This window comes from Cordyceps militaris, assembly GCF_000225605.1.
Source record: "Cordyceps militaris CM01 unplaced genomic scaffold CCM_S00006, whole genome shotgun sequence".
Classification (NCBI taxonomy): Eukaryota; Fungi; Ascomycota; class Sordariomycetes; order Hypocreales; family Cordycipitaceae; genus Cordyceps; species Cordyceps militaris.
This window is the reverse complement of record NW_006271974.1, coordinates 2,472,863-2,486,664: the sequence shown is the minus strand read 5'-3', so window position 1 is coordinate 2,486,664 and position 13,802 is coordinate 2,472,863. Positions and strand designations below refer to the sequence as shown.

The window sequence follows — 13,802 nt, the reverse complement described above, 5'->3', positions numbered from 1 at the left end:
GATATTGCGAGTCGCCTTGCACCAACAGAAGCTGGCACCCGGCGTTGATCAGATATAGCTTTGTCAGGTCAGTTAGCATGTGGTCTCGCATAAACGTCGACCTTGAAGCTTACGATGCAGCCAATGGCCCAGACGTCCGCCGCTTTACTCCAGACAGATCCCACCTTGCCGTCGGATAACTCATGCATGTACACTTCGGGCGGCCGTATGGTAGGAGGGGCAGCGCCTGGCAATTCTCTCGGAACCTTGTCTGTCCAGTGGGCTAACGTAGGTGATGAGCATCAGTACTCTGGTAGTATATCGTGTGATGATGGCCTACCTCGTCCAAAGTCCAGGATCTTGACACAGACTTGGTCATCAGAGGGAAAACACTGCTGATCTTGAAGAAAGGAGCCGAGAGAGACAGTTTCCGTTAGATAACTGGGTACGGAGTCTCTGGGAAACAAAGGATCCCTCGGCACTACGGGCATGACTACAGGCGCTGCAAAGTAATCTGCGATTTCCTCTTCGTCAAATTGTTGCAGCTGTGGTATTGCGATACCAAAGTTGGCGTAATGAGGGTCTACATATCCCCTGTTAGCTATAACATCCAAACGCAACCAAGCAACGCAGTGATGCGTCGTGAACGCTCACCTCCGTGTACTAGTCCCTGGTTGTGTAAAAAGTCAACCCCCCTCAATACTTGCCCAATAATCGTACAAGCTGAGTATTTCCGCCGAATAGGTGCATCATCGAATGGCACAACGACTTCCATGACTATGCACTCGTGGAACCCGTTCGGGCCTTGAATTGTGAAAATATCAAAGACCTCAATAATGTTGTTCTGCCCGGGATTCTCCCGCCCAGCCTGCTGCAGTTGCCGCAGAATGATTGTTTCATTACTCTGGATGGCTTGATTGGATCCTTGACAAATCTTCACCGCAACGAATCTCCTGTTTCAACAACTTCTTGTTAATAAATGGTTCCTGTCCACACGACGGGGCCTCATGCATACTCTTGACTGAGATCACGAGCAAGCCAAACGGTCGAGAACGCGCCATGTCCAAGCTTTTGCGCAATCCGATATCTCGGCTGTTTCTGTCGGTCGTCTACGCAGGTACCCAACTTGGGCAGGATGTCGCCAAGAAGAACGGGGTGGAATCCTTGGGCTGTGTATCGCGCAAGGGCTTCGGATCCCACGCCATCTCCGTAATAGAAAAAGGTGTCTTGATCTGTAGGGCTCATAGTGATAGGTCCGAGCAGTGTGTTATGAAGCATAGAGAAGACGCTCTTTTACGCAAGTTATTGTAAGAGCGAAGATGGGCAGCTCGGTGTGACTCTTTGGCCGGTGGATGACAAACGGGTAGAAAATACTGGACATGAGGGGGGGGGGGTGCTCTGTACAGATGTACATAGTCCTCGCTAGCAGCCATCAAAATGTCTTTTCATTTCATTGACCAAAGACTTCTTCGATTTTTCCTTGTAAACTGTGCAGTGGCCAGGGCTGTTGCCAGAATGTCCCATACAGGCGTTCCCAGACCGACGAGCTCAGGCCCAAAGTCGTGAACGACATGCTCACCCATCGTTCTCATCCCCAAGAAGCGTACTTCTGTGTACGGTCAGAGAGACCTAGTACGATCCAGTGCAGGCTGTTGGGAAACACAATCAATATGTCCATCTACATACACGGCCCGCACCTTTATCGGCCCGCGATAGCCTTGTTTTAGCGTGCTTGTCAGGAGAATTCCATTTGGCAGCGATCTGTCGCGTTGCAGCAAAAGCGGGATCCACACCTTGCTGGCATGAATTTGACCTTAAGTACTGTTCAACACGATCTGCCTCAGCCGCACGTGCAGTGCCGCACTAATATCCAGCTCGCGCCACATTTGACGTGCATTTCATCGCCAATCTCGCATGTCCTCTCATTTACCCTCCCTCCCCGATTGTTCGACTCACCACTCTCGTTTCCTTGTCTATACCCTACGCCGGCCAGACCAATGCCAAAAATCGAGCGAAACGAGGCCGAAAAAGCGGGCGATTGACAAAAATACAAGCCAGAAATGGACCAAGATGGCAACCAAGACTCGCCGCTGTCGATTGCCGCCAACATGGCCGGTCTTCTGACGTTTGTCTTTGCCGTGGCGGCGACGGTGTACGCGCGCATCCGGTACCTGCAGAGCAGCAGCACCGAGTACCTAGGCGTCAAGACGAGCTTATCCTGGTACAAGACGGAGTCGACGTGGCTATCACACCTCATCCGCACACAGGAGACGCAACCGACGCAGCGCGCGAACGCCGACGAGGATGCAGACGCAAGCAGCGCCGACGAAAAGAGCAGCGCCGACGACAAGAGTAGCAGCGCAGAGTGGCCGCGACACCGCCGCCGCGCAGGACTCGATGATGCGGTACCGACGGCGCAGCGCGTTGATCAGCAGATGTTTGCATTCGTCATGGAGGACTTGCTGAACTTGGAGCAGCGGCTGCTCGACATGGTCAGTGACGTGGAGTCACGCGCGGATCCAAACGGCGGGATGGGCGTCTCGTGGTCACTGGTGCCGTGGACGTGGCACGGCAGCCGGCCGTCGATCGCGGTGGCCTGGCTGGGCGTGCGGACAAAGGCGCTCGAGCTTGTGCGGCAGCGAGAAGCGCTGACGGCGCGCGTGCAGTTTCTGCAGCTCGGTATGATTGCGTCGCGTCTGCATGCGCTCGAAGGTCGGGTGGCCGCAGATCGACAACGGGACAGCCGGGTGTTGTAGCCGCAAGGGAAAAAAGAAACCAAAGAAATTTATTGAATTCCGTATCCGCGCAGATAAATGTACGCCGCCACCACGAGCAGGCTCAACGTCGCCCACGGCAGCTCCAGCTCGACCACGGCCCAGACCCAGAGGACGCCGAGCGGCGGCGCGCGCCGCTGCGTAGCCAGGTAGCCCTTCGTATTGGTCACATAGAGCAGACCGCAGCCGGCGACAACGCTTACTCCAAAAAAGACGGCCTGCCGCAGGGGCTGCTGCCAGTGCGCGGGCAGGCCCGGCATGAGCGTCTGGTCGGCCCGGCGGGGGTGCAGCGCGTAGAAGAGTATCAAGAAGACTGCAGGCCTCTGTCAGTGAGAGGAGGAAGAGGGGAAGAGCAGAACGAACCGGCCCAGGCACTGATGGTGCGGTGGAAGAGTGGACGCCAGAGAATCTCGGTGCCGTACTGGTGCTGCACGAGCACGTCAAAGGTAAAGTGCAGCATGGCGAGCGACGTCGTCCAGAGCATGGCCTCGAGGACGCGCTCCGTCCCAGGCGACAGCGTCGGCACCTCGCCGTCATCGTCGGAGCCCGAATCGTCTTGGTCGTCGGTGATGCGAATCTTGTGTACGGAAGCGCTGCTGGGCCGCTGCTTTTCGCGCGCGGCCGCTTGCTGGAAGAGCTGCCGCTGCTCGGCGATTTGGAAGAGCGTCTTGTCGTCGATGCGTGGGCCGGAACGGTCGGGTTGCGCCAGCGGCAGCGCCGGTGGTTCGGTGGTCGTGGCCGTGGTGGTGCGCGGTTTGCGTGAGCGTGCCATTGTGTGTCGGCGCGTGGCTTTGCGTGAATTGGATGGCTCAGGATGGGTTTGTATGCGGCGACGTGGTGGGAGAAGTGGTAATAGATGAACAATCAACAGCGCTGTAATTTTAGGGGAACAGACACAGACAGGTTGGAGTTTGTGGCGCTTGTGGATAGCTGTGGCGGAGCTGTCGACAACCTGCTTTAACTACCTTCGTCCAGGCTACTACGGAATTAAGAGCAACTGCACAAATAGTAGTGCCAGAAAAGGAAAAGGCGGAACATCTTGAGCAATACGTTGGTACCATTCGTCTAATACCATCTTTTTATGTTTGAATAGATTTTAGGTTTGAATAGACGAGATTGTAATTCGACGCTTCCCGCCTCTCAGAGCAGAGGTTTGTGTGCTCAGCCCCGGCTCATTGTCGAGACAGCGATCGAGTTCATCTATGCCTCCAGATCCTTTGCAGTATTGTTTGCCCTTGACTTGAATCTGGCCGATGTATCCCCCATAGGTAAGTGGAAGCCAAATCCGTCCGCGAGAAGGTAATGCGCAGTAGAATAGTAACCTAGGATACTCGCAAGGAATCCAAACGCGCCCGCGGCCTTTTGCATTTTTGTGTATGTCATGTCATAACCGTCCGCCTTGGCGAACTGCGATGATGCATCAACCACCAAGCAGAGTTCTATGCATACAAATACCATGATGTAGACAATTGAGCTTGGCATTGTTAGTCACGAGCGGCGCTTTTTTTGTGAACAAGCTGGGCTCACTTACATGCGAATCGAGGCCATCAAGAAGAATAGGTTCAGAATGGCCCAAGCTTCGTAAAATTAGCTTCTCTAGAGTCCAAAGTGCGTCCAATCGACTTACTGAGAATAAAGAAGCCGAACGAGTTGTAGAACTCGCTCGTGTACCCTCCATACGCTTCCACTACCCCGAACCAAGGTATCATGACAGCGCCATAGCCGCCATAAAAAAGGCCTGCAAGTCCATCTGTAAGCTGACGACCTCCCAATTGCGTTCAACACATACCAAAGGCTGTCAGCACAGTATATGTAAACGTGTCGCCTTGCACCATGGCCCATTGCGCACTGATCAACAGGCCAATACAGGCCACGAAACAGAGATTCCCAACAAACATGGTCTGCACCGACACACCACGAAAGTTCATCATCGCCAGCGAGACGCTGAGCAGGGTTGTGGCAAAACCACCCATGGCCAACGGCGCCTGCAAAAAGAAGTCAGCTTGTGCAATGCGCCCTACTCATAGAGAATAAAGCCATACAGGATTCCCTAAATGTGCGTTCGGCTTCATATTTGCGGCGCTGTCTTGCCGTTTTTCCTTTTCAGTCACGGTAACGCTGGTCGGCGTGAACATTGGGTGATTCGCAGCAGAAACGGTCTTGAAAGCTCTGTGGAAACAGGATATTTCGAGATACGATCGGGTCTAAAAACGAACAGGGAAAGACGCCCATAACTAGTTATTCTTCCTCGGTCGCAATTGCTGGCAAGTCAGCCAATTCATTGCTCTCGACCTGGGCCGAAGACCGGAGCTGATCGGGCTGCTTGCCCGACCCCTGTCCGCCCTAAGCGGGCCATTGTCCCGATCCCTGTCCGCCCTGAGCGGACAACAGCGGGCCTCCACCGCGATAATCAAAGCGCAGGCTTGAAGGGTGAACGATGGCTGAAAGCTAACGAGGTAGCTTCCTTGTCAAGGAATTTACGCTTAATTTTTACACCTTTAATTATGGTGCGTCTGGGTCTTGATAGCCCCGCGACCTCGGCGGCGGAACAGAGAGGTGCCAAGAAGCGGAGGCATTTCCCAAGTAGGATCAGGAAATGGAACAAGGGTTGGTTTAACTACTAGGGATTGATAATATTCGAGATAACCGAGAGTTAAATATGAGCCTTGAGATGTTGCTGCAAATATGTATATATTTCTTCAAATGTACAGTTCACCAGTGGTGAGATACAATACCTCCTCGTCAGCCAGCCAACTTGACAACATTCTCTGTCTGTTTCTCTCAGCCTACAACTGCAATATTATGCTTATCCGCCACTTCACCCGGCTCATGCTTCTGTGTGTCATGGTCGCCTGCCGAGTGATCAAGGTCAACTAGGCCTCTCAGCTAGCCACAGGTTTTCCGTCTCAGGGTCAAACACTGGCCACACTCCGGATTCTTCAATTCAACTATAGACGGTCGGTTTATCAGACACTGGGTTTTTGCGTTCGACGACCGTAAATCGCATTCACCTCTCCGCAGTGGCGGCTTCGGCTTCCAATGGTAGCGGTCATAGTCGGGCGCACGCGCTTCCACCGCCCGAGGAGCTTGAAGCGCCGCCCAAGCACTCGGCTAAAGTGACTTCGGCTACCGGGTTAGCACGAGAAAACTTGGCTGTAATACGTGCCTTATTTGCCTTTCGGTCCTATTGCGCAGTGGCTAGAACTGCCCGTACATCTAACAAGTGAACTTTTGGCGGTGGTGGCGGCGGTAAACTCTGCGATATTCTCGACAGAGCCCTCGACAGTAACCAAAATTAGCATTGTACTACGCATATTGAAAGCAAAATATGCGGCAAGGTATGCGTTTAAGCATTTTAAGCTTCATAATGAGAGGCTGGTATCATACTAGCAAACCATGTGGGCAATAACGCACCTGAACCTTTGCCCCAAACCCCATTTTCCCGGGGTATGGTGTATTTAGTGTAAATTCCATCCTATCAATATTATCTACCTTTACATATAATGCAATCGGAATATTCTAGACTGACATTTGTGGGAGCTAACAATGGCCTACGCCGCGCTTCTCATGTCCGCGTCAACACCATCTGCAAACCTAAATTATGATAGAGGCTGGGGAGACAGTTCTTTTCTGCAATCGACGCATACTTAACAACCCATCTCTCCTTTCCCCCGGTTTCTCTTTCCCCACGCTCTCAGCAGGCCAATTGAAATCCCAGCATTACCCCAACATCGCCGAACAAGGCTAGCAACATCGCCAAGCTTATGACAGGATCACCACTCTGGTCTAATACCAGATGATGAAAGACTATTAAATTTGTCCAACATCCTGTCGAATTCCTCCATTGATTCAACTCCGCACACTTCCCGTCTCATATTCCTCGTCAATCTTATCGCCGTCTTCCAACATCTCTCATCACAGAGTCCACCCACGATGGATGACCGGCAAGCCACCAACAATGAACCCTCGGCGGAGCACGCTCCATGCGTGCCCAAGGAGAAGGAAACAATGCCCTCGAATACCGTCGTCCTCGTCGACTCTGGCACGGACTGTATGGAGAGCGCCACATCAGCCGAAGGACTCCATCGCGACATGTCCATCGCCACCATGTTCCTCCTGGGCCTCAGTGGCGGGATCGGAACCGCGCTTTTCGTCAGCATCGGCGGTCCTCTCAACTCGGCCGGCCCAGGCGGCCTGCTCCTCGCGTTTCTCATTTACGGCATCAATCTCGCCCTGATTAACAGCGCCATGGCGGAAATGTCCACGTATATGCCCGTCAGCGGCGGCTTCATCCGGCTGGCGGGATACTGGGTGGACGACGCCCTTGGGTTCGCCGCCGGATGGAACTTCTACATCTACCTCGGCCTGATTGTCCCGTTTGAGATTACAGCTTTGAGCCAGGTCGTGTCCTTTTGGAGCCCCGACATTCCCGCCGCCGCCATCTGCGCTACTTGCATCATCCTGTACATGTAAGCTGCGCAGAAAAAAATAGAAGAAGAAGACAAATGCACCACTTACAAAAATGCTAACTGATGGACTCAATAGTGCGATTAACGTCTTTGCCGTTCGAGTCTATAGCGCCAGCGAATTCTGGCTCTGCAGCGGCAAGACTCTGCTCCTCATGATGCTCATGGTCTTCACTGTCGTTGTCATGTGTGGCGGCAACCCCGACCGCGACGCATTCGGATTTCGAAACTGGCACAGCCCGGAGCCGTTCTTGGAGTATATGAGCACCGGATCGATTGGAAGATTCGAAGGGGTTCTCACCGCGCTCTCGTTTGCATCATTCACCTGCGTGGGGCCGGAATTCGTCAGCGTCGCCGCCGGCGAGGTCAAGCACCCGCGCACCTACGTCAAGACGGCCTGCAAGGTGTTATTTGCGCGCATCATTCTGTTTTACATTGGAGGCTGTCTGGTTGTTACCATCGTCGTATCGCCCAAGGACAAGGTCTTAGAGGCGATTTACCAGGCTGGGACTGGGCAGGCGGGAGGCGCGGCCGCGTCGCCTTTCATCATCGCCATGCAGAATCTCAACATCAGAGGGCTTCCTCACATCATTACAGCCTTGTTTCTCGTCACCATTTTTGCCGCGGGCAATACCGCGCTCTACAGCGCGACTCGTTGCCTGTATGGGCTCTCTTTAGAAGGTCGGGCTCCCAAGTTCCTAAGCAAGGTGAATAAATCGGGGGTACCGATCTATTGCTTCCTTGTGACTATTGCTTTTCCGTTCCTCTCTTTTCTTCAGCTGAGCAACGGAACTGCTACTGTCCTGACGTGGCTTATTAACCTCGCCACGAGTGCCACGCTCATCTATTACATCACTGGCCTCATCGCATCGATCTGCTTCAACCGCGCTTGTCAGGCTCAAAACTTTGATCGAAACAAGCTACCATATCGATGCTGGCTTCAGCCGTATGGCGCGTGGGTTGCACTGGCCCTCGAGATTTCCATCCTTCTATTCAGTGGCTACCGGACCCTGTCTCCCTTCCGCGTGGCGGGCTTTGCTACGGCCTATGGTATGCCTATTGTTTTTCTTGTCTTGTTCATTGGTTGGAAGGTTGCCAAGAAGACGGCATTTGTCAGGGCGAAAGACGTGGACCTTATCTGGGAGGCTCCTCTCGTTGATGCATACGAAGCGTCATCGGTCGATGCACCGGTAGGTTTTTGTAGAGATGTCTGGACAACGTTGAGAGGTTTTGTGTTGCGGAGAAGCAAGAATACTGCGGAGGTTTAGAGTCAACTGCTTGACGGATTTGCGACCGTTTAGAGCATTCAGAGCGGGATACAAAGCAGCACAGCTGGCCATTGTATATACGGGGGCATGTATTCTCGGACTGGAGATTGCAGAGAGTGAGGTTATATTAGAACATATGGGTTTGACTTGAATATACTGCTCCTTGATGGAAGGAATTACGACGGCGTATTCATACCCTGGACAGATTGCCTTTGTCACGTCGGATACAACTCGGGCAGCATTGACGAGGTGATCCGCTGCGTTCGGACTCGACAATGTAGACTGCGGCTTTTCGGTAGCTGCTCCTCAATCAAGGCTAGAAGAGGACGAGGTCGTTGGTTGACGGGCGAGTGTGCATGATGTTGCGACGCGCTGGGTAGTTCCATGTGCTTGCGATGATCCGTACCTTCAACAGGCCAAAACGCAAATGTGGGCCCAAGTGGTTGGCCTGCATTTCAAGCTGCATCCCATCAATCAAGTCTCGCCTATCTTGACGCAAGGGCGGACATGTATCCGTATACAGAAAATATTCCCCGTCGCGAGTCGAACAAGCTCCTGTCCATTGCTCTTTCTCGCCCCCTTTGTCTCTGCATCAAATTAGCCCCCTCCCGAGCCAGGATCCGGCGCAGCCCGCCGGCGCGACCCCATATGACCTCACCTGGGTTAATTAAAGCTGGGGCTAGCTAAAAGATTTGAACGGCCAGGGTGACCACCACCAGCCCTTGTCGAAATCGCAAGGTGGCATCACCCGCTCTCTTTGTTGCCCGCCTCCTCTCCTCGAACAAACGAACTTGCTGCTGCCCCAAACAGAACCTGCTCGCGTTGTGGATTGCGTTGGCGTCGCGTCGCCGAGGACAATTGCCGACTTACCTACCTACCTTAGTACCTTAGTAGCTCTCTTCTGCTTCAGCCTACCACAAACGCCCTACCCTGACCAACGACGCGCAACCCTTGTTTGCTCAGAGACCAACCCCTCCTCGTGCCCTCACGACGGCACGAACCCACACGATCGCACGACCTGCTTCATCGCGCAGAGGCCCGGCACAAACAAGATTTACGATACAAAAGGGGAACGACAACGATCGGACGCTTCCGAGCCTACGGCACCATGGGCCCGATTTTCATCCTCATCGCCTCAGTCGCCGTCCTGGTGCCCATGCTCTACATGTATACTGTCGGTATCGTCCACGCACGCTTCCCCAAGCTGCACAACAAGCGCATCTGCCTGCTGATTGCGCACCCGGACGATGAAGCCATGTTCTTCGCGCCCACCGTTCTGGCCCTCACGCGCCCCGAAACCGGCAACCACGTCAAGATTTTGTGTCTCAGCTCCGGTACATACATCCCCCCCCCGCCGCCCGCGATGCGTCCCTCGTCTGATGTGAAACTACATTTGACTACACTTACTTACATGACTATTGGGTAGGCAACGCCGAAGGGCTCGGCGAGACGAGAAAGAAGGAGCTCGTCAAGAGCGGCATGACCCTTGGCCTTCGCGACGAGGAAGACGTGTTTGTCGTCGATAACCCGTACGTTGACCCCTCCTCCTCTCTGGCCTCCCGCGTCCTCTCTGCGCCATCCCCTCCTTGCCCACGCCGCTAACTTGGTCCCCCAGCGCCGACTTTCCCGACTCCATGACTGCGACCTGGGACGAGTCCAAGATTGCGGGCCTTCTCATGAGCGCCTTCGCGCCCAACCTGCACAAGCAAAAGGCCGCCGACCAGCAGCCGGCCGCCAACATTGACGTGCTCATCACCTTTGACGCCGGCGGCGTCTCCGCCCACCCCAACCACAGCTCGCTCTTCCACGGCGCGCGCCGCTTCATCGCCGCGCTGCTGCGCGGGCCCGGCGGCGCTGGCTGGGCCGCCCCCGTCGACCTCTACACGCTCCGCTCCGTCCACGTCGCCCGCAAGTTCACCTCGGTCCTGGACGTGCTCCCTACCCTCGCCGCCTGGGCCGCCACGTCGGCGCGCAACCCCGACAAGGCGCACCCGCCCGCCCTCGTCTTCCTCAGCGGCCTGGTGGGCGACGGCGCTCTGCCGACGGCCTGGAGCGCCATGACGTCGGCGCACAAGAGCCAGATGGTCTGGTTCCGCTGGCTGTATATTACCTTTAGTCGCTACATGCTCATCAATGACCTGCAGTTGGAAAAGGTCAAGGCGTGATATCGCCGTGACGAGGAAAGTTTCATCAAGTGGATGGGTGGGTGGATGGATGCATACATATATCCTGCATACGAAGCGGCCTGCCAGGACGGGCATTGCCTGCTCAAATTTGTATAATACGAGAACAATGAGAACAAAGAAGCATTGGGCCAGATTGATAGATATCGGCTAATATTTAATAAAATTTGAACATTATTTGCTTCAAGTCTCCTATTGCATACGACACGTCTACGGACCAACAGGCAAGTCTCCTAATGCATTCAACACGTCTACTGACCAACAGGGCTTCTGGGTATAGTACAAGTCACATCCGACGCATCCTTGTCCTCAAGTTCGCTTCCTTAGCGTCCTCCCTTCTGTCAGCGCACCGGCTTGCTCGTTGCCCACGACAGGCTGCCCCATCATCCGGCTCATAAGCTGGGCCTTGCGCTTCTGCGCATCCCGATCGCCATACTCCAACTGCGTCGCCGGCGGCTGCTGTTCCTCGCCGAATCCGTCTTCTTCTGCTTCGGCGCCGACGCCCGACGCTGAACGGAGCGACTCGGGCGCTGGCAAGCTGCCGCTACTGGCGTTCGACACATTGCTGATGGCGCGCCCAAGAATTTGCCGTTTGCGCGGACGGTGACTCGGCGCTGTCCCTGCGGCGGGCATGTCTATATCCCTCCCCACATTTGGCTGTCCCTTGACGGGATCCAATAGTGTCGCAACATCGGATGCAAATCGTAGTTGCTCTGCAAATTTAGCTGCTCGGTGCGCTTTATTGCCGTCTTCCCGTTTCTTGCCGCTATCAGAGGTTTTATCATGCTTTGTAATTGGAGGAGCAGATGGCGCTCTGTCCGACGGCTTTTCGTTTTCGGCGTTGGCAGCAGGATCCGACTTGTGTCGTGGGAGCTGTGTGCTAAAAGTTTTGACTGGAGATGGGGACTTGTTGACTGATGCTGATGATAGTTCCGATAGCGGTGTGCCTTGCCGTCTAGTCAGCTCTGGGTGTGACACTGCCGAGACGAAGTCGGCTGACGTTGTTGACTCCTCATGTCGTGCGCTTCTCATCTTGGTCTGTGGTTTCTCGGGAGTGTCTCTGTCAAATGCGGTTGGATCCATCCCGGACCCTCCAGGAGGCCGCGATGCACTAGGTTTTGGCTGTGGTTTTGGCGGTTCGCTTTCTTGCCCTGTCTTAGCCTGAGTCTTTTCTACACCCATATTTGCGTATCGTGTTCTCAGCTGTGGAAAGATATAATCCTCGGGCGGGACTTTGAACCCCGTGCTAATACATTCCCACAGCCAATCTGCGGATACAATTGGTACGCCCCATTCCACGGCGTATCGTAGCTTGTCTTTACGCATAGATTCGATCGAGCGACAAACCAGAAGACTGGTGTCTCTGTGAAACTTCTCCTCAAAAGTCGCACCCAGCTGCTTTATGCTTCGGGCAACCTGGTTAAGCTCAAGTCCAGTGAACGACGAGCTGCAGATACCTAACGAGTTGAAGCCGGGAATGGGAAACAGGGGGAAGGGACGTCCCAGAACGTGGTCGTCGGGGTGGAAAAATTGCTTGTTTTGCAAGCACCGTTCAACATAGAATTCCGTGACGATATGTAGGTTGGTATCTTGAGATTGTGGATGGGTACTGGGCTCCGAGTTTTGGGGCACTATCATGAAGCGCCAGCATGGTTCTGCCGTTTGCAAGGCGATAGCCTCTCCAAGGGACGACACTATTGTACCGTCGAGAGATTTTACTGTTTGTTCCAAAATATCTGTCTGTTGGGGCCGGAAGCCGTGGATGAAGAATAAGCAGTTGGCAAAAACGCCGTCCGGCTGGGTCGGTTTTTCGGCCACGATCGCCCCGGCTTCTGCGCGGGGTTCGCTGAATGAGTACTCCTTCGAGTCAGAGCGACCTAGAATGTTATCCCAGAGATTATTTCGCTGCGAGCTGAGTTTCATGCTGGCTGTTTTGCGTAGCTTCCGAACGCGCACTTCGGTTGTTGTCGAGCCGGATGACCTAGATCGCTTGCCCAAAGACCTCCTGCGCGGGTGCTTTATCCAAGCATCTTTGCCTTGTTCATCAGGTGGAAGCATCGGATCGAACTTGGCCTCATCCAGAATCATGCCACGCTCGATGCTTTGGTCGAGCCATGCCAACGTCACCGTTCGAACGGACCACAATCTCGCTGCCGAGAATTTTTTGCCTTCTGGTGCACTGACAATTAGATGCGTGCATTTTCTAGTCAGGTCACCGGTATATCGAGCTCCGTTAGCTGTGATGCGTTCGGCAATTTGGTCACGCTGGTCGCCAAAGCCTGTCAGACAGACTAGCAGAGAGTCCTGTTCTGGGGTAGCCTGGCCTTCAACTTCGCGGCCACATTTGTCGAGCGCTCGAAGTTTGTATTTGTCTTCGAGTTCTTGTAGATTGATATCGTCATCGGATTTCCACAGAGTTACAATCGCATCTATCCAGCCGGCGTCCATGGCCTTGATATCGGGTCGTTCGCGAGCGACATGTCGGTACTTTGGCGTATCATAGTTGCCGACGATAAGGTGTGTGACATCTGGCGTAAGATCGTATTTATGCACTCCACCGAGTTCGGCAACTCTTTGGTCGATTTCAGTCTAGAAGCAGTTTAGTAACGAAATGCAGAAGGTGATGCGGCTGCCGAACCCGTTGCTCGGTCGAAATGCTGGTACAGCAAACAGTGATGCCATGTAGAGGCTGAGTCGGGTCTACGGAGTATTCATGATCGGTAGAATGACCCAAAGACATGTTGTGAAGCTGACTGGGCCGGTTATTGGCACCGCCTGAGAACTTCGAGATGTCGGCAAGGTTGTGATGGCGCGAACTGCGACGCGTTTTCGGTTTTCGAGTAGAAGGGCCCCCACAGCACTCACTGTATTAGGCAGCCTACGGCAGCCTATAGGTGAGTTATCGCTAAATCCCAATTCACACCTAGTATATAGTTAGATACAAAATAATATATATATAAGTAGGCTATTATATTTTTTAAATATATATTATCCTTATAATAAATATAGGTTATTCTTATATCTAAATATAGCTACCCTACTTAGTATATTTTAGTTTTACTTTATATAATATATTATATAAACCTTTCCTTCTTCTCTTTAGCTATTAATTCTATTAGTCCCCCCCCCCCT

The 13,802-nt window shown here is 53.6% G+C and overlaps 6 protein-coding genes across 6 annotated transcripts; 3 read left to right on the top strand and 3 right to left on the bottom strand.

Annotated features, from left to right (window-relative positions):
- Positions 1-1,416: 1,416 nt before the first annotated feature.
- Positions 1,417-2,735, top strand: CCM_08055 (uncharacterized protein; the record flags this gene model as incomplete). Its single annotated transcript, XM_006673194.1, has 3 exons — positions 1,417-1,461; positions 1,518-1,611; positions 2,038-2,735. 3 exons carry the CDS (start codon positions 1,417-1,419, stop codon positions 2,733-2,735), a joined length of 837 nt encoding a protein of 278 aa, XP_006673257.1.
- A 29-nt stretch (positions 2,736-2,764) lies between these two features.
- On the bottom strand, positions 2,765-3,525 carry CCM_08054 (uncharacterized protein; the record flags this gene model as incomplete). The annotated part of the gene is made up of 2 exons (XM_006673193.1): positions 2,765-3,066; positions 3,117-3,525. The coding sequence occupies 2 exons, from the start codon at positions 3,523-3,525 to the stop codon at positions 2,765-2,767; spliced, it is 711 nt and encodes a 236-aa protein (XP_006673256.1).
- Positions 3,526-3,953: 428 nt separating this feature from the next.
- CCM_08053 (uncharacterized protein) lies at positions 3,954-4,825 on the bottom strand (the record flags this gene model as incomplete). The annotated part of the gene is made up of 5 exons (XM_006673192.1): positions 3,954-4,227; positions 4,285-4,330; positions 4,381-4,491; positions 4,543-4,738; positions 4,796-4,825. The coding sequence occupies 5 exons, from the start codon at positions 4,823-4,825 to the stop codon at positions 3,954-3,956; spliced, it is 657 nt and encodes a 218-aa protein (XP_006673255.1).
- A 1,861-nt stretch (positions 4,826-6,686) lies between these two features.
- On the top strand, positions 6,687-8,487 carry CCM_08052 (arginine permease, putative; the record flags this gene model as incomplete). Its single annotated transcript, XM_006673191.1, has 2 exons — positions 6,687-7,222; positions 7,299-8,487. The coding sequence occupies 2 exons, from the start codon at positions 6,687-6,689 to the stop codon at positions 8,485-8,487; spliced, it is 1,725 nt and encodes a 574-aa protein (XP_006673254.1).
- Positions 8,488-9,595: 1,108 nt separating this feature from the next.
- Positions 9,596-10,652, top strand: CCM_08051 (N-acetylglucosaminyl phosphatidylinositol deacetylase; the record flags this gene model as incomplete). The annotated part of the gene is made up of 3 exons (XM_006673190.1): positions 9,596-9,821; positions 9,914-10,016; positions 10,103-10,652. 3 exons carry the CDS (start codon positions 9,596-9,598, stop codon positions 10,650-10,652), a joined length of 879 nt encoding a protein of 292 aa, XP_006673253.1.
- Positions 10,653-10,979: 327 nt separating this feature from the next.
- Positions 10,980-13,410, bottom strand: CCM_08050 (subunit of DNA polymerase II; the record flags this gene model as incomplete). The annotated part of the gene is given in 2 exon segments (XM_006673189.1): positions 10,980-13,259; positions 13,279-13,410. 2 exon segments carry the CDS (start codon positions 13,408-13,410, stop codon positions 10,980-10,982), a joined length of 2,412 nt encoding a protein of 803 aa, XP_006673252.1.
- Between the last annotated feature and the right edge of the window lie 392 nt (positions 13,411-13,802).